At 46.2% G+C, this 25,291-nt stretch overlaps 1 protein-coding gene across 3 annotated transcripts; it reads left to right on the top strand.

Moving 5' to 3' along the window:
- The first annotated feature begins 947 nt into the window (after window positions 1–947).
- LOC138758321 (leukocyte receptor cluster member 1 homolog) lies at window positions 948–17,163 on the top strand. 3 transcript variants are annotated; one of them, XM_069927073.1, is made up of 4 exons: window positions 1,126–1,569; window positions 2,654–2,833; window positions 3,090–3,242; window positions 14,085–17,163. In XM_069927073.1, exons 1-3 carry the CDS (start codon window positions 1,438–1,440, stop codon window positions 3,222–3,224), a joined length of 447 nt encoding a protein of 148 aa, XP_069783174.1. In that variant the 5' UTR covers window positions 1,126–1,437; the 3' UTR covers window positions 3,225–3,242; window positions 14,085–17,163. The 3 variants fall into 3 exon arrangements, with proteins under 3 accessions (XP_069783175.1, XP_069783174.1, XP_069783173.1); XM_069927072.1 differs by lacking the exon at window positions 14,085–17,163 and adding an exon at window positions 12,912–12,994; XM_069927074.1 differs by lacking the exon at window positions 2,654–2,833 and having other exon boundaries at window positions 948–1,569.
- The last annotated feature ends 8,128 nt before the right edge of the window (window positions 17,164–25,291 follow it).

Below are 25,291 nucleotides of genomic sequence, written 5' to 3'. Positions count from 1 at the left end.
CCTTGTACCTTTTCTTTGGTGCACCTCTGTCACGGTGGCCAGTGGAGAGCTCGCCATATAACACGATCTTGGGAAGGCGATGGTCCTCCATTCTGGAGACGTGACCCATCCAGCGCAGCTGGATCTTCAGCAGCGTGGACTCGATGCTGTCGACCTCTGCCATCTCGAGTACTTCGACGTTAGGGATGTAAGCGCTCCAATGGATGTTGAGGATGGAGCGGAGACAACGCTGGTGGAAGCGTTCTAGGAGCCGTAGGTGGTGCCGGTAGAGAATGTATGTAAGGCAAATTTAAATATACACCCAATTTACTCCCAGTTGACCAACACCCCCAGTACATATCGAATGGTGGGAGGAAACCAACACAGACTCAGGAAAAAGGTGCAAACTCCTTACAGACAGCATGGGATTCGAACCTCACTGCCGATTGCTGACGTGATATAGCGTTGCACGGACCACTACGCCAAACATATCCCCTCAAGGTTGAAGAAACTTTTATATCGGAAGGGAATCCAGACAGGAGCCCCAGTAATCAGCCCTCTGGAACACAGGAGATGCTGTAGTCCCAATGGTGAGCCCTGGTCACTGGTCCTCCGGAACACAGGGGATGCTGCAGACCTGCTGGTAGCACTGGTCGCCAGACCTCTGGAACACAGGGAGCGCTGCAGTCCTGATGGGATCCCTGCTCACTGGAACACAGGGGCGCTGCAGTCCTGCTGGGAGCCTTGGTCACTGGTCCTTTGGAACACAGGGAACGCTGCAGTTCTACTGAGTGCCCTGCTCTCCGGCCCTCCAGAACACATGGGGCACTACAGTCCAGATGGGGAGCCCCGGTCATCGGTCCTCCAGAACACAGGGGGCGCTTCAGTCCAAATGGGGAGCCCTGGTAACTGGTCCTCCGGAACACAGGGGGTGCTCCAGTCCTGCTGGGAGCCCTGGTCACTGATCCTCTGGAACATAGTGGATGCTGCAGTCCAGATGGGGAGCCCTGGTAACTGGTTCTCCCCGTTGGGAGCCCCAGTCACCGGACCTCCGGAACACAGGGGGCGCTGCAGTCCAGCTGGGAGGCCTGGTTACCAGACTTCTGGAACACAGGGGGCGCTGCAGACCAGATGGGGAGCCCTGGTCACTGGTCCTCCGAGCATTGGGGCCTTGTAGTGCCCTGCCAGTGGTCCTCCGGGGCACGGAGGGAGTGCTGCAGTCCCTTGCCAATAGACCTTCAGGCCACAGGGGGATGCCGGGTTCCACTGTTATGTCCCTCCAAACGCCGGGGGACGCTGTATTCCGGGCACCAAACACTTTACCGCCAGGTGGGGGCGCTGTGGCTTCAAGCGGACGGAAGCTGCGTGGCGGGGTTGGTTCAAGATGTTGCTACGGATTGGTGGGCGGAGATCACGTGGATCGCGGAGCATATCCGGGAGGTGCAGCAGGCCGCCGCCATGAACATCTTGCCGAAGAAGAGCTGGCATGTCCGAGGACGCGAGAATGTGGCTCGGGTGCGGCGGGACGAGGAGCAGGCGGCTGCCGCCGGGCGGGATGCCGGACGCAGAGCGGCACTGGCCGAACAGCAGGTCGGAGCAAGAAGGGGAGGGCGCATGTGTCGTGAGGCGGGGCAACAGCGCCATGTTCAATGGGAGAGGGCGGGAGTTGTTACAACAGCACACGACATCCAGTTACAGCGCCACCGACAGGGCAGGAGATGTTACTACAGCAGCTGAGCACAGCGCTAAGGTCTGCTGAGAAGGACCAGAGGTGTCACTACAGCGCGGGGGAGAGGGAGCTTCACTCTGTGTCCCATCCCGGGAGTGTGTTGGGGAGAGGGGGTTTCACTCTGTGTGATGGGATGGGGAAGAGGGAGCTTCACTCTGTATCCCACCCTGGGAGTGTGTGGGGGAGAGAGGACTTCATTCTGTGGCCCCACCCCAGGAGTGTGACGGGACGGGAAAGAGGGAGCTTCACTCTGTGTCTCACCTGGGAGTGTGTGACGGGACGGGGAGAGGGAGCTTCACTCTGTGTCCCACCCTGGGAGTGTGTGACGGGACGGGAAAGAGGGAGCTTCACTCTGTGTCTCACCTGGGAGTGTGTGACGGGACGGGGAGAGGGAGCTTCACTCTGTGTCTCACCCTGGGAGTGTGTGACGGGAAGGGGGAGAGGGAGCTTCACTCTGTGTCCCATCCCGGGAGTGTGTTGGGGAGAGGGGGTTTCACTCTGTGTCCCACCCCGGGAGTGTGTGGTGGAGAGCGGGCTTCACTCTGTGTCCCACCCTGGGAGTGTGTGGGGGAGAGAGGACTTCATTCTGTGGCCCCACCCCAGGAGTGTGACGGGACGGGAAAGAGGGAGCTTCACTCTGTGTCCCACCTGGGAGTGTGTGACGGGACGGGGAGAGGGAGCTTCACTCTGTGTCCCACCTGGGAGTGTGTGACGGGACGGGGAAAGGGAGCTTCACTCTGTGTCCCACCTGGGAGTGTGTGACGGGACGGGGAGAGGGAGCTTCACTCTGTGTCCCACCTGGGAGTGTGTGACGGGACGGGGAGAGGGAGCTTCACTCTGTGTCCCACCCTGGGAGTGTGTGACGGGAAGGGGGAGAGGGAGCTTCACTCTGTGTCCCACCCTGGGAATGTGTGATGGGTGTCTAACTCTGTGCCTCTGATTCAGGCGAGGACTGAATTCCTACGTAAGAGAGCACGCCTCTCGGAGCACGTTGACGCCCAGGGCCCCTATATCCCTCCCGTCGGAGAGACCCCATACCATCTGGACCTGTTCTGTGACCTGGAGGGTGTCAAGGAGCATAGCGGGGGCAGCACAGAGTACAGGGCTGAGATGCGGCAAGAGAAGGTGAGGGGGGAGGGGATTTAACATCGAACACGACAACACAGTTCAGGCCCTTTGCCCCTCCATGTTGTGCCAGCCAATATATTCCAAAAAAAAAGAACTCACCCCTCCCTATCCCATAACCCTCTGTTTTCCTTCTATTGATGAGTCTGTCTAAGAGTCCCTTAAATGTCCCCAATGTTCCAGGCCCCCACCACTGTCTGTGTAAAAACCTTCCCCTGACATATCCCCTGAACTCCCCTCCCTTCACTTTGTACAGATGTCCTCTGGTGTTTGCTCATCCTGCCGTGGGAAACAGGTGCTGACTGTCACCCCATCTACGCCTACCAGTCTCCTCTCATCCTTCGACGCTCCAAAGAGAAAAGTCCCAGCTCCGCGAACCTTGCTGAATTAGACATGTTTTGCAATCCAGGTACCATCCTGTTGAATCTCCTTTGCTCCCTCTCCACAGCTTCCCCACACTTCTTGAAATTAGGTGCCCAGAACAGAACACAATATTCCATGTGTGGTCTCACTAGAGATTGGTAGAGTTGCATCATGGCATCTCTGCACCTCAACTCAATACCTCAATTAATGAAGCCCAACGTCCCACAGGCCTTTTTAAATTAGTACAGCAACGTTGGGAAATGTATGGATTTGGAACCCAAGGTCCCTCTGCTCACTCACACTTTAAACCCTGGACTCAGCCTCTTAGTTTGTCCTTCCAAAATGCATCACATCACACTTACCCGGACTGAGCTCGATCACCCACTTCTCCGGCCAACTATGCATCCTGTTGATATCCTCTTGATGACTTCAAAAACCTTCAGCTCCATCCCCACCTCCTCCAACCTTCAGCTCCATCCACATTTCCTCCAACCTTCAGCTCCATTCCCACCTCCTTCAACCTTCAGCTCCATCCCCACCTCCTCTATCCTTCAGCTCCATCCTCACCTCCTCCAACCTTCAGCTCCATCCCCACCTCCTCCAACCTTCAGCTCCATCCACTCCTCCTCCATCCTTCAGTTCCATCCACAACTCCCCCAACATTCAGCTCCGTCCCCATCTCAACCAAACTTCAGCTCCATCCATACCTCCAACCCTTCAGCACCATGCACAACTCCTCCAACCTTCAGCTTCATGCCCACCTCCTTCAACTTTCAGATCCATCCCCACCACCTCCAACCTTCACCTCCCTCCACACCTCCCCAATCTTCATCCACTCCTCCTACAACTTTCAGCTTAATCCACAACTCCTCCAACGTTCAGCTCCGTACACACCTCCAACCTTAAGCTCCATCCACACCTCCTCCAACCTTCAGCAACCTTCACCTCCGTCCTTACCTCCTTCAACATTCAACTCAATCCACAACCCCTCCAAACTTCAGTTCAATCCACAACTCCTCCAGCCTTCAGCTTCATCCACAAATCCTCCAACCTTCAGCTCCGTCCACATCTCCTCCAATGACCACACTTTGTCCAACCTACAGTTCCGCCTCACCTCCTCCAAATTTAAGCTCCCACCCTACTCCTACCAACCTTCAGCTCTGTCCCCACCTCCTCCAAACTTCAGCTTTGTCCCCACCTCCTCCAACCTTCAGGTCAATCCACACCTCCTCCAACCTTCAGCTCCATCCACACCTCCTCCAACCTTCAGCTCCATCCAATCCTCCTCCAGCCTTCAGCTCCATCCACTCCTCCGACAACCTTCAGCATCATCCACAACTCCTCCAACGTTCAGCTCCGTCAACATCTTCTCCAACCTTTAGCTCCTTCCACACTTCCACCAACATATAGCTCCGTCCCAATGTCCTCCAACCTTCACCTCCGTCCTTACCTCCTTCAACCTTCAGCTCAATCCACAACCCCTCCAACCTTCAGTTCCATCCACAACTCCGCAAACATTCAGCTCCATTCACTCCTTCTACAACCTTCACCTTAATGCACAACTACTCCAACGTTCAGCTCCGTCCACACCTCCTCCAATCTTAAGATCCATCCACACTTCCTCCAACCTTCAACTCCGTCCACCAACATATAGCTCTGTCCCACCCTCCTCCAACCTTCACCTCCATCCTTACCTCCTTCAACCTTCAATTCCATCCACAACTCCCCAACATTCAGCTCCATCCCCTCCTCTTACAACCTTCAGCTCCATCCACATCTTCTCCAAATTTCAGCTCCATCCATAATTCCTCCAACCTTCAGCTCCATCCACAACTCCTCCAACCTTCAGCTCCATCCACAACTCCTCCAACCTTCAGCTCCATCCACAACTCCTCCAACCTTCAGCTCCATCCACAACTCCTCCAACCTTCAGCTCCATCCACAGCTCCTCCAACCTTCAGCTGCATCCACACCTCCTCCAACCTTCAGCTCCATCCACACCTCCTCCAGCCTTCAGCTCTGTCCACACCTCCTCCATCCTTGAGCTCAATCCACAATCCCGCCAACCTTCAGTTCCATCCACAACTCCCCCAACATTCAGCTCCATCCACAACTCCTCCAACCTTCAGCTCCATCCACAAATGCTCCAACCCTCAGCTCCATCCACAAATCCTCCAACCTGCAGCTCCATCCACAAATCCTCCAACCTTCAGCTCCGTCCACACCTCCAATATTAAGCTCTGTCCACACTTTGTCCAACCTACAGCTCCGCCCCACCTCCTCCAAATTTAAGCTCCCTCCCTACCCCTTGCAACCTTCATCTCTGTCCCCACCTCCTCCAAACTTCAGCTCTATCCGGACCTCCTCCAAACTTCAGCTCAATCCACACCTCCTCCAACCTTCAGCTCCATCCACAACTCCCCCAACATTCAGCTCAATCCACACCTTCAACAACCTCAGCATCCACACCTCCTTCAACCTTCAGCTCTGTCCCCACCTCCTCCAAACTTCAACCAAATTTCAGCTCCATCCACACCTCCAACCCATCAGCTCCATGCACAACTCCTCCAACCTTCAGCTCCATGCCCACCTCCTTCAACTTTCAGCTCCCTCCCTACCCCTTCCAACCTTCATCTCTGTCCTCACCTCCTCCAAACTTCAGCTCTATCCCCACCACCTCCAACCTTCAGTTCCATCCACACCTCCTCCAACCTTCAGCTCCATCCACACCTCCTCCAACCTTCTGCTCCATCCACTCCTCCTCCAATCTTCAGTTCCATCCACAAATCCCCCAACATTCAGCTCCATCCACACCTTCAACAACCTTCAGCTTCATCCACAACTCATACAACCTTCAGCTCCATCCACAACTGCTCCAAACTTCAGCACCGTGCACAACTCCTCAAACCTACATCTCCGTTCCCACCCTCCAACCTTCAACTCCATCAACACCAACTCTAACCTTCTGCTCCATCAACACCACCTCAGATCTTCAGCTCCATCCATAGCTCCTCAAACCTTCAGCTCCATCCACACCTCCTCCAATCTTAAACTCCATGCACACCTCCTCCAACCTTTAGCTCAGTCCACACCTCACCGACCCTCCAGCTCCATCCACATCTCCTCCAACCTTCAGCTCCCTCCACACTTCTTCTAACCTATAGCTCCGTCCCAACCTCCTCCAAACTTCAGCTCCGTCCCTACTTTCTTCAACCTTCAGCTCCACCGAAGTAAATTAATTGGATTAAAGCATTATATAAGGGACCGTTAGTGAAAGTGACAGTAAATGGACATGTATCAAAGCAATTTAACTTAAGCAGGTCAACACGGCAGGGATGCCCACTATCACCTTTATTGTTTGCGTTAGCTATAGAACCACTAGCAGAATTGATAAGAATAGATAATAATATAAAAGGAATAAAAATAAAAGACAAGGAATATAAAATCAGTCTATTTGCGGATGATGTTATAGTGTACTTAACAGAACCAGAACTATCAATAAAAGAATTATATAAGAAATTGAAGGAATATGGAGAAGTGTCGGGTTACAAGATAAACGTAAATAAAAGTGAAGCAATGCCTATGAATAATGCGGATTTCTCAAAATTTAAGAAGGAATCTCCATTTAGATGGCAAATGCAGGCAATAAGATACCTAGGTGTACAAATAAACAAAAATCTCGGCCAATTATATAAACTCAATTATTATCCACTAATGAAAAAAATTACAGGACGATTTAGAGCACTGGAAAGATTTACCACTAACACTAATAGGAAGGATAAACTGTATTAAAATGAACATTTTTCCAAGGATATTATACTTATTTCAGGCATTGCCAATACAACTGACAGAAAAATTCTTCAAAGAGTTAAAGAAAATAATAAGGAAATTTTTATGGAGAGGGGGGAAACCGAGGATAGCACTAGATAAATTAACAGAATGGTATAAACAAGGAGGCTTACAATTGCCAAACTTTAAAAATTATTATAGAGCCGCACAATTAAGATACCTATCAGATTTTTATCAAACAAGGGAAAAACCAGACCGGACGAGATTAGAATTAGATAAAATAGGGGAAAAGATACCTGAACACATATTATATAAATGGGATGAAAAATTGGTACAACATAGAACTTCTCCAGTATTACATCATCTCCTCAATATTTGGAAGAAGATTCATGTAGAAAGAAATAAAACAAATTATCAATTACCAAAACTAATATTGACGCAAAATAAGTTACTCCCTTTTACAATAGATAACCTTTCCTTTAGAGAATGGGAAAAAAAAGGGATTAAAAGAATAGAAAATTGTTTTTCAGGAAGTAGATTCTTATCCTTTGAACAAATGAGAGATAAGTACAATATAACTGGAGATACAGCGCTGGCATATTACCAACTGAGATCCTACTTGAAGGATAAATTAGGAAGCAATTTGAGTTTGCCAGAGGGAAGTAACCTTGAATATGTGATAACAGATACAATGTTAATCAAAAGATTTATAACAAATATGTATATTAAACTGCAAGAAAAGGAGAATGAGGAAACAAATGGTAAAACTAAACAAAAATGGGAACAAGATTTAAATATAAAGATAAAAAAGGAAACATGGGAGAAATTATGTTCTGGAACAATGAGAAATACAATAAATACGAGGCTACGTATGATACAATATAACTGGTTACACAGACTATATATTACACCTCAAAAGTTAAATAAATGGGACCCAACAGTATCTGATAGATGTTTTCGATGTAAAAAAGAAATGGGAACAACAATTCATGCAATCTGGACATGTGAGAGAGTAGAAAAATTTTGGGAAGATCTCAATCAGATATTAAATAAAATAACAGAAAACAATATACCAAAGAATCCAGAGATCTTTCTCCTAAGTAACATAAAAAACAAAGAATTTGGATTTGATTTGGAGGATGCACAAAAAAGATTTGTTAAGATAGCTCTAGCCGTAGCAAAAAAATGTATTATGTCAACCTGGAAATTGGAAGATAATCTGAAAATACAACAATGGTATATAGAAATGAATAAATGTATTCCATTAGAAAAAATTACATATAGTTTAAGAAATAATATTGAAATATTCGAACAAATATGGAAGCCTTACATTAAATACAATAGCGAAAACCTACCGGGGACAATCATTACCTAAGTTGATGGAAGGAGAAGGAAAGAAAAGAATGGACTCAGTAGAATTTCTGGTGTATTTTTGTTGAATGACAACATTGTCTGACTGGTTTAATGTAATCTAGATTGTATACCTAAAATGGATGGGGGTGGGGGGTGGGGGGTGGGGGGGTGGCTTGGGAGGAGGGAGGGGGGGGGGAGAAAAATTCACTGTATATGTGTGAAAAAGAAAAAGTGTGTATCATGGCTAATGTGATTTATGGTGTGAAAAATAAAAAATTTAAAAAAAAACCTTCAGCTCCACCCACACCTCCCCAACCTTCTATTCCGTCCACACATCCCTCAAAGTTCAGCTCCTTCCCCAGCTCCTCCGACACCTCCTCCAACCTTCAGCTCCATCCCCACCTCCACCAACCTCCAGCTACATCCCTACCACCAGCTCCATCCACCTCCTCCAAACTTCATCTCCATACACACCTCTTCCAACCTCCAGCTTCATCCACACCTCGTCCAACCTTCAGCTGTGTCCCTACCTCTCCAAACCTTCAGCTCCCTCCCCAGCTCCTCAGACACCTCCTCCAACCAGCTCCAGCCATACCACCTCCAGCTCAGTCCACACATCCTCCAACCTTCAGCTCAGTCCACGCCTCCTCTAACTTTCAGCTCTGTCCACACCTCCTCCAACCTTCAGCTCCATCCCCACCTCCTCCAACCTTCAGCTCCATCCACACCTCCTCCAACCTTCAGCTCCATCCACACCTCCTCCAACCTTCAGCTCCATCCACATATCCTCCAACCTTCAGCTCCATCCACTCCTCCACCAACCTTCAGTTCCATCCACTCCTCCGAAAATCTTCAGCTTCATCCACAACTCTTCCAACGTTCAGCTACGTCTACACCTCCTCCAACCTTAAGCTCAATCCACAACCCCTCCAACCTTCAGCTCCATCCACACCTCCCCTAACATTCAGCTCCATCCACCCCTCCTGCAACCTTCAGCTTCATCCACAAATCCTCCAACCTTTAGCTCCGTCCACATCTCCTCCAATGTTAAACACTGTCCACACTTTGTCCAACCTCCAGCTCTGCCCCACCTCCTCCAAATTTATGCTCCCTCCCTGCCCCTTCCAACCTTCATCTCTGTCCCCACCTCCTCCAAACTTCCAACTCTCTGCAAATCCCTTCTCATTTCTACAAACCTGGCCCTCCCCCACTCAAATACCTTCAACCTCGGACCTGACCTATCCTTTTCCATCATTAAGCTAAAGCTAATGTACCCATGATCACTGGATCCAAAGTTCTCTCCAATGCTGTCACCTGCAATACTTCATTCACAAACAACAGATCTAACACTGCTCCCCCTCTAGTGGGCATCTCAACATATTGCTGCAAAAAGCAATCCTGAACACAGTACATAAATACTAAGCCATCCTGCCCTTTTACTGACTGTGTTTCCCAATTTATGTTTGGAAAATTGAAATCCCCAACCAACACCACCCTATTTCTCCTGTACAACTCACCTATTTCTTTGCACATTTGCTTATCTAGTTCCCTCTCCCCATTGGGGGCCTATAATATACCCCTATAATAGTAACCTCACCCTTCTTATTTTTCAGTTCTACCCACCCTCGATGAGCCCTCCAGTCTATCTTGCCTCAGCACCGCTGTAATATCTTCCTTGACAAGTAACGCCACACCTCCCCCTCTTAATTCACCAACTCTGTCACATCTAAAGCAGCAAAATCCTGGAATATTTAACTGCCAGTCACAACCTTCCTTCAACCACATCTCACTAATGGCCACAACATCATATTGCCATGCGTCAATCCACAGCATTAGCTCATCCAACTTCCTATCTACGCTCCTCACATTAAAATAAATACATCTTAGGTATCTCCTCCATCCTACCTTCTGCATATCCTCCTCTCTACCATTTTCACAGTTGTCACCACAACATCTTTTTATTACTTCCTGCTGTTCCTCCCTCAAATTATTTAAATATGCCTCATTCCTTTGCCTTCAAACCCTTTCCCTGCTGTCCTGCCTAACTTGAACCCCTTCCCCCAACCATTCTGATTTAAACCCCCCCCCCCCAACAGCCCTAGCAAATGCCCCCACCAGGATATTGATCCCTCTGGGATTTAGATGTAATCCGTCATTACGGTATAGGTCCCATCTCCCCCAAAAAAGTCCCAGTGGTCCAAGAACTTGAAACCCTGTCTCTTACTCCACCCCTTTAGCCACGTGTTTAACCAACTACTGATCCCATTCTTCACTGTCACGTGGCACAGGAAACAATCCAGAGATCACACCCTTGGTGGTCCTTTTTCTAAGCTTCCTATCCAACTCCCTATATTCATTCTGCAGGATAACTTCCTCCTTCCTTCCAATATCATTGGTACCAACGTGTACCACAACCTCAGACTCTAAACCCTCCCCTTTTAGATATTCCGAATGCACGTAGTCATATCCCAGACCCTGGCACCAGGGAGGCAAACCACCATCCGGTTTTCCTTATCGCATCCACAAAAATCTCTCCGTCCTCCTAACCATCGAATCCCCTATGTCTATTGCCCTTTTCCTCTTATCCCTGCCTTTCTGAGCCACAGAGGTTGACACCACACCTCTGCCCACCATAGTCTTACTATCCCCCTCCCCAGTACTCAAGGTGAAGGACTAATTTCTGAGAATTTCAGACTCAGGGACTCTCTCTTAAACCCGACCCCTCCCTTTCCTCCTCCTAACGGTAACCCACTGCCCCTCCTCCGTGTCGCCATTGTGACCACCTGCCGATAGCCTCATTCTCCCCAACTAGAGAGAGGTCATCAAGCTGCAGCTCAAGTTCCCAGACTCGGTCCCTTAGACGCTGCAGCTCAGTACACTTTCTGCTTTTTACCTGCCAACCAATATTTTATCCACACGGCCAAGGTTCCACTGATCCTGAGTCTCATGACTTTCTGGAATGGTCTCTCGTGGGGATCTTTTCAAATCCTGGCTAAAATCCACGTAGACCACATCTACCGCCCGACCCTCATCAATTTTTTTTGTTACCTCCTCAAAAATCTCAATTAGACTCGTGAGGCCCGAACTTCCCTTCACAAAGCCCTGCTGACTATCCTTGAGTTGTCGGGATTTCTCCAAATGCTCATCGATCCTGTCCTTCTGAATCCTCTCCAATAGTTTCTCCCTGCCCCCCCACTGACGTTTGACTCACTGTCTAAAATCTAAAATTCCCAGGGTTCCTATTACTTGCTTCAGACAAGGGGACCACATTTTCCATCCTCCAACCCTCTGGCACCTCCCCTGCGGCCAAAGAGGATTCAAAGATCATAACCACTGCCCCAGCGATCTCTTCCCACAGCAGTCTAGGGTAGGTGGCGCCCAAGCCCAGGGCAGGTGGTGCCCGAGCCTGGAGTAGGTGGCGCCCGAGCCCAAGGTAGATGGCGTCTGAGCCCGGGGAAAATTTTGTCTGGCCTCAGGAACTCATTAACTCAAGGTTTATAAGCAGATCCTCCTGCATCTCCTCATGTCCAGACACCGGCCTGTTCAAATTCAGCCTCATGCTGATCGAGGTCCTTTTTCCTTGTGAATACTGGCACAAGCTGTTCGTTTCAGACTTCCCCAACCCCTCCACCTCCAGGCACATGTGGCCTCCTTTAGCGGCCCCACCTTCATTCTCATCATCCTTCGGTCCTTCATGTACCCATCAAACACCTTGGGGTTCTCCTTCACCCTACACACCAAGGCTCCTTCGTGGCCCCCTCCAAAATCCTTTCTGAAGCTTCTTCCTGGTTACTTCTCATGGGCCCATCCTGTTTCCTGCTTCCTTCTTTCTCTTGACCAGTTGCCTCGCCTGCTTCGTCAGCCACGGTTCCTGTTTGCAAGCATATTTTCCCTATCCCTGTGGGACAAACTTATCCCGAACCCAGCACAGGACATCCCTGAACTTCCTCCACGTTAGGTCTGTGCTTTCACCCCTGAACATCTCTTTCCATGGACTCTCGCTCGTTCCTGCCTCATCCTTTCATAATTAGCCCTTCCCCGGTTAAACACCATCCCCTTTTCTCCGTTTCTATCCTTTTCCACAGCTACGCTCAACATCTGGGTTGGAGGGAGGGGAGAGGGAAAGAGGATGTGGGGTGAGGAAGGGACGTTAATGGATGGGGAGTGTGGGTGAGGGATGGGACGAGGGGGTGAGGGACAGGCTGTGGATCATCAAACTTTTCTCTGCAGACAAATTTACACCTTCCCTCTCTCTTCCCTCTCCCTTCCCTCCACCTCTCCCTCCAATGCCCTCACCCACTTCCTCCCTCCCCTCTCCCTCCACCGCTCCACCCCCCTCCCCCCCACTCCCTCTCCCCCCCCCTCCTCCCTCTCCCCCCCCCTCCCTCCCTCTCCCCCCCCTCCCTCCCTCTCCCCCCCTCCCTCCCTCTCCCCCCCTCCCTCCCTCTCCCCCCTCCCTCCCTCTCCCCCCCCCTCCCTCCCTCTCCCCCCCCCTCCCTCCCTCTCCCCCCCCTCCCTCCCTCTCCCCCCCCTCCCTCCCTCCCTCTCCCCCCCCCCTCCCCCCCCATTCCAGGAGAGGCGGGAAAAAGCCCTGGGCATCCTCACATACCTGGGCCAGAGCTCGGCGGAGGCTCAAACCCGCCCACCTTGGTATACCCGCCCCCCGGCCAGGATGGAGGAGCAGGGGGAGGCCCAACCCAGCCTCAAGGGGCTGATGGACCCACTGGTGGCCATGAAGGAGATGCTGAGAGGGGGGGTGTGCAAGGGGAGTTGGAGGGTGGGGTTGAGAGAGGTAAAGGGGGGCAGGTCCAGGGAGGAGAGGGAGGGTCAGAGGATCGGCTCAGGGGAAGAGAGGGAAGGTCCTAGGGTTGGGTCTGGGGCAGAGAGGGGAGGTTGGGGGTGTGTAGCAGGAGAGGAGAGGGGTAGAAGGGGGGTTGGTTTGGCAGAGGGGAGGGAGAGCCAGAGGATGAAGTCTGGGGCGGAGAGCAGGGGTCGGGAGGACGGGGAGGGGATGGGGGGCCGGGGGACATGGGACCTGCGGCAGGAGAGGCTGAGGAGGGAGGCTGCAGAGAGGTCGCGGGCCCTGGCCTTGTTGAGTGGGGAGGAGGGTGTGAGGGGGACAGAGGCTTCTCTGGAGGGGGAGGGGGAAGCTGTGTCTTTCCACTCACAGTTCCACCCAGAGCTCAGCCGGCAGCACAGGAAGAGGCGGCGATGAGAGGGTCTGGGGTCTGGAAGTTTGGGTTCAGTCCCTTGGACAGGGAGACGAGTGCGGACCCGGACTTGGGGCTCAGTCCTGGTGACGGGGGCTCTGGGAGGGAAGTTGGTGTTCGGTCCTGGAGTTGGAGTTCAGGGACAGACCCGACCTCGCATACGAACTGGGATTTACCTCCTGTATGTTCAATAAAACCAGATTTTGTCATTAGTCTGTGTCAGCTCCGCTCCCAGCACGATTCCGGGGGGATGGGGGAAAGAGAATGGGGGAGAGAGGGGGAGGAGGGAGAAAGGGTGAGGGGTTGAGAGAGGGGGAGACAGGAGAGATGGAGAGGGGAGAAAGAGGGAGGGGGGAGAGGGGAAGGCAGAGGTGGGGTGAGGGGGTAGGGGAGGGTTGGGAGAGAGGGAGGAGAGAGACGTGGGGAGGGGCGTGGAGAGTGATGGGGAGGGACAGGGAGAGAGATAGAGAAGGGAGAGAGAGGTTGAAGCCTCTGGCGTGGTATAACCTGGACACCTCACCACTATCTCTCTGCAGGCTGACATGAACCTCCTCAGACCCTTCACAAAGTCTCGCCACTGATGAGCCTTCCTTTTGATTGCATCAACGTGGAGGCTCCAGGACAGATTCTCGGAGATGGTGACCCCCAGGAATTTGAAGTTCTTGACCCTCTCCACTACTAAGCTCTCGATGAGGACTGGGTCGTGTTCCCCGACTCCCTCCTGATGTCCACCATCATCTACTTGGTTGTGCTGACATTGAGGAAGGTTGTTGTTGTGACCCCATTCAACGAGCTGATCCACCTCCTTCCTGTACCCTTCCTCGTTGCCGTCTGTGATTCTGCCGATGACCTTGGTGTCGTTGGCAAACTTGTAGACGGCATTGGAATTGTTCCCGGCCACACAGTCGTGGGTGTATAACGAGTAGAGCAGTGGGGTAAGCACAGAGCCTTGGGTTGGTCGTCAGTAAGGAGACGTTGTTTCCAATTCGTACTGACCGAGGTCTCCAATGAGGAAGTCAAGGATCCAGTTGCAGAGGGGGGTACTGAGGCCCAGGGTTTGGAGTTTGTTGACCAGCACTGAGCGAATAATGGTGTTGAAGGCCGAGCTGTAGTCGATGAAGAGCAGCCGTGTGTATGAGTTGCTGTTTTCGAGGTGATCCAGAGCTGAGTGGAGAGCAAGCAATACTGCGTCTGCCGTGGAGCGATTGTGTCGATAGGCGAATTGCAGCGGGTCCAGACCTTGGCTCAGGAACATGTTCATTCTTGCCTCGACCAGCCTCTCGAAGCATTTCATCACGGGAGAAGTCAATGCTGCTGGGTGGTCGATGTTGAGGTAGCTCATGCTGCTATTCTCGGGCACCGGGATGACTGATGCCCTTTTGAAGCAGGTAGGAACCTCTGACTGCAGCAGTGAGAGGTTGAAAATGTCCGTGAACACTCCGGCTAGTTGGTTGGTGCAGATTTTCCATCCCCTGCCAGGGGCACCTTGTGAGGATTCACCCTCTTGAATAATGTTCTGTCAATGAATCATCCAGCCCTTAGAGGGGCCCTTCCATTCCCAGAAACCCTCTGAGCACTTTCTCCCGGGATATACAGGAATTCAGGTAACCTTGGGAAAGGCGCGGGCAGTCAGCCCAAGCTGAACCCGTGACCATCCAGCGTCTAGAATCCATGGATGGCCAGGTCCATTACCAGAATGACATCCCTCCATTGACCTGGATTTTCACTCCATTCTCGCACTTGCTGTACGCTCTCCATGTGTTTTCCAATTGCGATAGTTGGGGACCAGTGTCACCTCCACATTCTCGTCTTCCAGCGATGCAAAAGAATTCCTGGTCACCAAAGACTCCTGCACATTTCCATAGGAAATTTACATTCTGGCCAGTTCCGTCACTGCCTGGTATGGAGGCGCAAACTCTCAAAGAAAGAGAGTTGTTCACTCGGCCTGCGACATCACGGACACCAGGCTTCACTCCATTGAGGACATCAACATGAGGTGGGGTCTTCAAAAAGTGGCCTCTATCCTCAAAGAACTGCCCCCACCCCCCAGGCCAGGCCCTCTTCACTCTGCTACCATGGGGGAAAGGGTCCAGGAACCCAAAGACGAGCATCAGCGGGACAAGGATGGCTTCTTCCCCACTGCCACCAGATTCCAGAATGATCCATGAACCAAAGTCACTGCCTGGCTTTTCTTTTGCACTAATTTTAAAAAAAAAATTAATATAGTATATTTACAGAAATGCAATTGGTAACAATTTTTTTTATTGACTGCCCAATAATAAAATCTAAAATTAGGAAACGCCTAACTACCATTCCTTTTAGATTTCAAAAGATGGACTTTATTTAAGTGAGGGCATTTTCTTTGCTGTATGTAGGCAGATATAAAAGAATGCAATGAAATTTAGGAATGAATCTTGGTAAAGATTGGAAAAGATACAAAGATTTAGGTAAAATTTTAATAATACAACCAACTGTAGAAATAGAAAAAGATGGCCAACTTGTTAAGGGAAACATGTTTAAGTAGACACGTTTCCCTTAAAAAGATGTTTATTGTAGTACCATGATATAAATTTGACCCCGCACAATCTTACAAGGAATACTAAGATATCTTGGTACAGGGGCAAGCAAAGGTTAAAGTTCACTAATACCAAATCATAAGGTAAAGGACATTTGGACAACATTGAAGATTAAATTTTGACTGCTGTAAATTAGTAACAATTGAAGCAGTTTGACATAAATATAATTTAATCCATTTAATAAAATAGGGTCTAAAATTAAATTTTTCTGGGATTGCAAATAAATAATCCTACTCCACCCTATCAAAAGCTTTTTCTGTGACTAATAAAAAGACACATTCAGGGACAGGGGTGGGGTAAATATAAAGTGTTTAATAAACAACATATAGTAAAGTAAGAATAAAGATTTTTAATGAAGCCAGTCTGATCATCATAAATAAAGGTAATATATTCTGCAGTCTTTAACCAAGATCTTCACATCAACATTCAGTAAAGATATTGGCCTGTAAGAAGAACACTCTAGTGGATCTTCCTCTTTTCACAATAAGAGAAATGCAACCTTCATTAAAAGATGATGGAAGATTGCTCTGTTTAAATGAGTCATTAAACATAGAACTTAATTGGGGCACAAGCCATTTGGAAAAAGATTTTTAAAAATTCCTCAAGATACCCATTGGGTCCTGGAGATTTACCTGACTAGCAAAGAAATAGCAAGAAGTGTGTCCTCTTGTGAAATAAGCTCCTCCAGAGAGAGCGTGGGAATATTTAAACAGTCCAAAAAAATTATCATTAATAGATTCAGAAGTGTACAGTCTTGAATAAAATTCTCAAAATGTATCATTTGTTTTCAAATGGTCTATGGTAAACAAGTTCATTTATTTGAATTTCAATAATTTGTCTCAGCAGCAATTCCTCTTAATGGGTTGGCCAAAGCTTACCAGATTTTTCACCGTGAATGTAAAACTGACCAACTCCTCAAAAGTTGCTGTTCAGTGGGATAAGTAGAAAGATCAAATTTTGTCTTAAGTTCAATTCTTTTATGCATATTGTAAATTAATTTGTTTAATCTGATTAATTAAATGTAATCTTTCCTCCTTTATACTAGCTGTACAAGAAATAATTTTCCCTTTAAGATGTGCTTTCATTGTGTCCCAGTCAAGCTAGAAATTGTTGAAGAACTTGTATCAATTTTTGCACCTGTAATGTACAACACTGCTGCCACAAAGTGACATATTTTGTGACATGTTCATGGTGATAGATCAGATTCTGAGGTCATTGGCTCAGCACAACTCCTGCAGGACCCTGATCATTTGGAAGACAGGACTGGCATATTCATGAGAAAGAAATGATACCAACAACAGGAGAGGTGGAAATCTCATATTGATTGAAGTCATACTAGGTCAGTCTTCCTGGGAGCACCCCACGTCGAAACGAGAGTCCAGGATGAGTGTTCTTCATCTGGGATACTTTGCGAACTGGCTCCTTGGCAATTGTCCGCCTCCCAATCTCCTAACAGGTGAGGCCAAGGCTCAGTCCGAAAAGACGCTGCATTGACATCTGACGGGTCAACAATGGACTCACCCTCTCTCAACCCCTCCCCTCACACTTTCTCCCTCCTCCCCCTCTTTCCCCCATCCCCCCGGAATCGTGCTGGGAGCAGATTTTCAACTTTTATCAGGCAAATTCTATACCCATCACATCGACTGTGGAGAGTAAATGAAAGACACCTTTTTCCACTGAGCTTGGGTGAGATGCAACCAGAGAACATGGGTTAAGAGTGAAAGGGGGGTTTAAAGTGAACCTCATCACACAGGAAGTGGTGCGAATGTGGAAGGAGCAGCCAGCTAATGGAGAATGCAGGAATGGCAGGGCTGTAGAGGGCTATGAACTAGGTGCAGGTCAGTAGAACAAGGAAGATTCAGCACAAACTAGAAAGGTCAAAGAGCATTTTCAGTGCTGTAACGTTTCTCTGGAGGGAGCTTCTTTCTGTGTCCCACCCTTGAGTGTGAAGGGATGGGGGAGAGGGGGCTTCTTTCTGTGCCCCACCCCTGGAATGTGTGACAGGACAGGGAGAGGGTGCTTCATTCTGTGTCCCACCCCTGGAGTGTGTGATGGGATGGAGGAGAGGGAGCTTCACTCTGTGCTCCACCCCAGGAATGTGTGACAGGACAAGGGATAGGGAGCTTCAATCTGTGTCCCACCTCTGGAGCGTGTGATGGATGGAGGAGAGGGAACTTCATTCTGTGCTCCATGCCGGGAGTGCGTGACAGGATGGGGGAGGGAGCTTCAATCTGTGTCCTACCCGGGAATGTGTAACAGGACGGGGGAGAGGGAGCTTCAATCTGTGTCACATCCCGGGAGTGTTTGATAGGGCCAGGGGTGAGAACTTTCTTGCCATTTCTGGCGAGGACACATTCCCTTTATACAAGAGCTGCCCTCTCAGTGTTCGATGACAGGGTGGACATTGTACCTGGTTCCCAGGACCCCGGGGCAAACATGACGTCAGACACACATCCTGGGGAGTCACGTGATTGAGTAGTGCCCGGTCGGGGAACTCCAGCCCTCTCCGGAAAAGTTTTAAAAAAGACAAAAAACAAAGGCACAAACACAAAAAAACAAATAAAGTAAAAGTAAAGGTGTGGAGAATATGGCAGCGAAAAAGAAAAGCCAAAAGCAATGGAAGAGAAGAAGGATGTCGGAAGAAGGTGAAGGCCTTACCTGTATGAGGTGGCCCGCCGTGGACAGAGAAGCCTGCGCCCTAAGGTCATTTGAAGCCCCGAACTCGGACTACAAAAATGGCTCACGGAGCCAAAAGTGCACAACCGCGCATGGGCGATGCGCAAGGCAAAAATTGACGGGAGGGGGGGACCAGCTGAGGAGTCGATCTCCACAGCTGAAATTGACAACTACAACAAAGCAGCAAGAGGGAAACATAGAAAATAATGAGAAAAAGAAAGGAGAGTAAAAAGAAATCAAAGAAACAACAGATGACCAACCCAGAGGAAGAAGACCAACAGCAAGACACTTCCAACAAAATAAAACAAACAAACCAACAAGAAACCAGAAGAGACAGAGGTAAAGGACACAGATCCTGGAGTGGACTCAGAAGAGGAGGGAGAACACAGGGAAATGGAAGATGAAGGAAGGGCAAGTACATGGATATATTTTTTTTAAAGAATATATGGAATCAGTAAAAGATTGGCAGTCACAAGAATTCACAAGAGTAAAAAGTACAGAAGAAAAATGAATAGATTAGAGATGATCATGTCAGATATAGGAAAAAGAGTGGACAAGGTGGAAGAACAAGAAACAGCCGTAGAAATGGAAGTAGATGACTTAAAAAAGAAATTAGAAGAATCTGATAAAAAAGTTAAGAGACACAAGAGCTGTTAGCTCAGAAGATAGATATAATGGAAAATTATAATAGAAGAAACAATATAAATATAGTGGGCCTTAAGGAAGATGAAGAAGGCAAGAATATGAGAGAATTTATAAAAGAATGGATCCCCAGGGTCCTAGGAAGACCAGAATTACAGGAAGAAATGGAAATAGAAAGGGCACACAGAACATTAGCCCCTAAACCAAAACCACAACAAAAACCAAGATCCATTCTAGTAAAATTCCTAAGATATTCAACAAGAGGAAATATATTGGAGAAAGCAATGAGGAAAATAAAAGACCAAAAACCACTGGAATACAAAGGTCAAAAATTTTTTTTCTATCCAGATATAAGTTTTGAACTCCTGAACAAGAGGAAGGAGTTTAATACAGCAAAAACGATCCTATGGAAAAAAGGATATAAATTTATGCTAAAGTATCCAGCGGTGCTTAAAATAGTTATTCCAGGGCAGCATAACAGACTATTCTTGGATCCGGAGGAGGCACGAAAATTTGCAGAACTACAAAACAGACAGAGATCAAGATATGTAACGAGAACAAAAATGATTACAAACTATATGTATGCGTGTATGTATATATATATATATATATATATATATATATAAAAAGTATAGGTAAGAACTAAGGAAAGAAAGGGAAGAAAGGAAGTATGGGGGAATTAAGAGAGTGACCTTTCTTATGTATTAAAATCTTTTCTGTAGGGGGCTGGGTGGGAAGAATTACAGTCACTGTGAAATCAGTTGACGCTTGCGAGTGAATTCGCAAATCCAAATGGAGAGGGAGATGTGGTTGCCTGACAAGGGACAAAGGGCAACTCAGGAAGGGGAGGGGATAGTGGGGTTAAAGGAATTTTAGATAGGAGAATAATGGAAATATTTTGTTTTAGAAATGTTGTCTTATAATGTGTTCAAAAAAAGAAAGCAGAAATGGATAAGAAGGAAAGGTGATGATGAGGAAACGGAAAGGAAAGATAAACAAAGTATGAAATGGCTATGTTGAACTATATGACTTTAAATATTAATGGAATACATAATCAACTCAAAAGGAAGAAACTGCTAAATTTACTGAAAAAAGAAAAAATTGATATAGCATTCGTACAAGAAACACACTTAACTGAAGTGGAACACAAGAAATTAAAGAGAGATTGGATAGGACATGTAACAGCAGCGTCATATAATTCAAAAGCTAGAGGAGTACCCATTTTAATCAGTAAAAATGTACCAATCAAATAGAAGCGAAAATAATAGATCCAGCGGGGAGATATGTAATGATAAAATGTCAGATATATTCAGAGTTTTGGAATTTACTCAATGTATATTCACCTAACGAAGAAGATCAAAAATTTATGCAAGATATTTTTTTGAAGATAGCAGACACGCAAGGGAACATACTAATGGGAGGGGATTTCAACCTAATTTGGATTCAAATATGGATAAAACTGGGGAAAAAATTAACAGAAAGAACAAAGTAACCAAATTTATAATTAAATCGATGCAAGAAATGCAACTTTTGGATATATGGAGGAAACAACACCCAAAGGAAAAGGAATATTCATATTATTCGGGCAGACATAAAACATACTCAAGAATAGACCTATTCCTGTTATCAGCTCGCATGCAAGAGAGTTAGGAAACAGAATATAAAGCTAGACTATTATCGGACCACTCACCCCTGTTATTGGCAATAGAGCTAGAGGACATCCCACCAAGAATGTATAGATGGAGATTAAACTCCATGCTACTTAAAAGACAGGATTTTAGAGAATTCATTGAACGACAAATTAAAATGTACTTTGATATAAATACGGAATCAGTGAAAGATAAGTTTATACTATGGGACGCAATGAAAGCGTTCATCAGAGGGCAAATAATAAGTTATGTAACTAAGATGAAGAAGGACTACAATCGGGAAACAGAACAATTGGAAAGGGAAATAAATACAGAAAAGAATTAGCAATAAAGGAAGATACAACTAAAAGAAGAGAATTGGCAGATAAAACAATAAAATATGAAACACTACAAACATATAAGGTGGAGAAGAACATAATGAAGACAAAACAGAAATATTATGAACTAGGAGTAAAAAAACACAAAAAATTCTAGCGTGGCAGCTTAAGACAGAACAAACTAAGAGAATGGTATTGGCATCAAGGAAATAAGACAAGCAAATCACATATAATCCAACGGAGATTAATGAAAACTTCAGAGAATTCTACGAATAATTATATCAAACTGAAAACGAAGGAAAAGAAGACAAAATAGATGAATTTTTAACTAAAATTGAACTACCGAAATAACAAACAGAGGAACAAAATAAATTAACAAAACCATTTGAAATAGAAGAATTACAAGAGATATTAGAAAAAACTACCAAACAATAAAATATCAGGAGAGGATGGATTCCCAATAGAATTCTATAAAACATTTAAAGACTTATTAATTCCTCCCCTCCTGGAAGTAATTCACCAGATTGACAAAACACAAAGCTTACCAGATTCATGCAAAACAGCAATAATTACAGTAATACCAAAGACAGGGAAAGATCCACTCGCACCATCGTCATACAGACCAATATCTTTACTTAACACAGATTATAAGATAATAGCTAAACTATTAGCAAACAGATTAGCCGACTATGTACCAAAAATAGTAAATCTAGACCAAACTGGATTTATTAAAAAAAGACGAAGACAATATTTGTAATTTATTAACTTAATTCATGCAGTAGAAGGAAATAAAGCTCCAACAGTAGCGGTTGCTTTAGACACAGAGAAGGCCTTTGACAGAGTAGAATGGAATTATTTATTCAAAGTACTACAAAAATTCAGCTTACCAGAGAAATATATTAATTGGATTAAAGCATTATATAAGGGGCCATTGGCGAAAGTGACAGTAAATGGATATATATCAAAACAATTTAACTTAAGCAGATCAACAAGGCAGGATGCCCACTATCGCCCTTACTGTTCGCGTTAGACTCGCCAAGGCAAATAGCGCCTTTGGAAGACTACACAAAAGAGTCTGGAAAAACAACCAACTGAAAAACCTCACAAAGATAAGCGTATACAGAGCCGTTGTCATACCCACACTCCTGTTCGGCTCCGAATCATGGGTCCTTTACCGACACCACCTACGGCTCCTAGAACGCTTCCACCAGCGTTGTCTCCGCTCCATCCTCAACATCCATTGGAGCGCTCACACCCCTAACGTCGAGGTACTCGAGATGGCAGAGGTCGACAGCATCGAGTCCACGCTGCTGAAGATCCAGCTGCGCTGGATGGGTCACGTCTCCAGAATGGAGGACCATCGCCTTCCAAGATCGTATTATATGGCGAGCTCTCCACTGGCCACCGTGACAGAGGTGCACCAAAGAAAAGGTACAAGGACTGCCTAAAGAAATCTCTTGGTGCCTGCCACATTGACCACCGCCAGTGGCTGATAACGCCTCAAACCGTGCATCTTGGCGCCTCACAGTTTGGCGGGCAGCAGCCTCCTTTGAAGAAGACCGCAGAGCCCACCTCACTGACAAAAGGCAAAGGAGGAAAAACCAACACCCAACCCCAACCAACCAATTTTCCCTTGCAACCGCTGCAATCGTGTCTGCCTGTCCCGCATCGGACTGGTCAGCCACAAACGAGCCTGCAGCTGACGTGGACTTTTTACCCCCTCCATAAATCTTCGTCCGCGAAGCCAAGCCAAAGAAAGAAGAGCCATAGAACCACTAGCAGAACTGATAAGAACAGAAATTAAAATAAAAGGGATAAAAAATAAAAGACAAGGAATATAAAATCAGTTTATTTGCAGATGACGTTATAGTATACTTAACAGAACCAGAAATATCAATAAAAGAATTACATAAGAAATTGAAGGAATATGGAGAAGAGTCGGGATACAAGATTAACACAAATAAAAGTGAAGCAATGCCAATGAATAATGTGGATTTCTCAAAATTTAAGAAAGAATCACCATTCAGATGGCAAACGGAAGCAATGCGATACTTAGGTATACAAATAAATAAAAACCTCGGCCATCTATACAAACTCAATTATTATCCACTAATGAAAAAATTACAAGACGACTTAGAGCATTGGAAAGACTTACCACTAACACTGATAGGAAGGATAAACTGTATTAAAATGAACATTTTCCCAAGGATACAATACCTATTTCAGACATTACTAATACGCTTAACAGAGAAATTCTTCAAGGAGTTAAAGAAAATAATAAAGAATTTTTCATGGAAAGGGGGAAACCGAGGATAGCACTAGATAAATTAACAGAATGGTATAAACAAGGAGGCTTACAACTACCAAACTTTAAAAATTATTATTGAGTCGCACAATTAAGATACCTATCAGATTTTTATCAAACAAGGGAAAAGCCAGATTGGACTAGATTAGAACTAGATAAAATAGGGGAGAAGATACCTGAACATATATTATATAAATGGGATGAAAAATTGGTACAACGTAGGAATTCTCCAGTATTGCATCATCTGCTCAACATGTGGAAGAAGATTCATGTAGAAAGGAATAAAACAAATTACCAACTACCAAAACTAATACTGACGCAAAATTAGCTAATCCCTTTTACAATAGATAAACTTTCCTTTAGAGAATGGGAGAGAAAAGGGATCAAAAGAATAGAAAATTGTTTTTCAGGAAATCAATTATTATCCTCTGAACAAATGAAGGATAAATATAATATAACTCACAATACAGTGTTGGCATACTACCAACTGAAATCCTACTTGAAGGACAAATGCGAAGCAGTCTGAGGTTACCAGAGGGAAGTAATTTTGAATATGTGATTACAGACACAATGATAATCAAAAAATTTATAACAAACATGTACATTAAACTACAAGAAAAGGAGAATGAGGAAACAAATGGTAAAACTAAACAAAAATGGGAACAAGATCTAAACATAAAGATAAAGAATGAAACATGGGAGAAGTTATGCTCCGGACTATGAGAAATACAATAAATACGAGGTTACGTATGATACAATATAACTGGATACACAGGCTATATATTACACCTCAAAAGTTAAATAAATGGGACCCAACAGTATCTGACAGATGTTTTCGCTGTAAAAAGGAAATGGGAACAATTCATGCAATTTGGACGTGAAAGTGAAAAAATTTTGGAAGATCTAAACCAGATATTAAATAAAATCACAAAAAAGCAATACACCAAAGACCCAGAGATCTTCCTCCTAAGTAACATAAAAAACAAAGAATTTGGACTCGATTTGGATGGAGCACAAAAAAGATTTATGATAGCCCTAGCTGTAACAAAAAAACGTATTATGTCAACCTGGAAATTAGAAGATAACTTGAGAATCCAACAATGGTATATAGAAATGAATAAATGTATTCCATTAGAAAAATAACCGATAATTTAAGAAATAACATTACAGTATTTGAACAAATATGGGAGCCATACATGAAACACAATAGAGAAAACCTACCGTGGACATCTACCACCCAAAATGACAGAAGGAGAAGAGAATGAAAAGAACTGACTCGGTAGATTTCTTGTTTATTTTTATTGAGTGACAACATTGTTTGACGGGTTTAATGTATCTTATATTCTGAACTTTAAATAAATGGGAGGGGAGGTGAGGGAGGGAGGGAGGGAAGGGGGGGATAAAACAATACTGTATATATTTAAGAAGTAAAATGTATGTATCATGATCAATATGGTTTATAGTGTGAAAAATAATTTTTTTAAAAAAGACACACATCCCGATACACCTCCTGTTTATTCACACTGAACCGTTAAACCAGAGGTCTTCACAGCTGGTCAGCAGGGCTGCCTGAACACC

Source organism: Narcine bancroftii, chromosome 3 (genome assembly GCF_036971445.1).
Source record: "Narcine bancroftii isolate sNarBan1 chromosome 3, sNarBan1.hap1, whole genome shotgun sequence".
Lineage (NCBI taxonomy): Eukaryota > Metazoa > Chordata > Chondrichthyes > Torpediniformes > Narcinidae > Narcine > Narcine bancroftii.
This window is presented reverse-complemented; position numbering and strand designations above follow the sequence as displayed.

What these genes read in the sequence shown, in the direction of transcription:
- LOC138758321 (XM_069927074.1), top strand. Translation starts at nt 963, where the DNA reads ATGCTGCAGTCCAGATGGGGAGCCCTGGTAACTGGTTCTCCCCGTTGG. An exon ending in CGGCACTGGCCGAACAGCAG is followed by an intron (nt 1,570 to 3,089) that starts GTCGGAGCAAGA and finishes CACTTTGTACAG; the next exon opens with ATGTCCTCTGGTGTTTGCTC.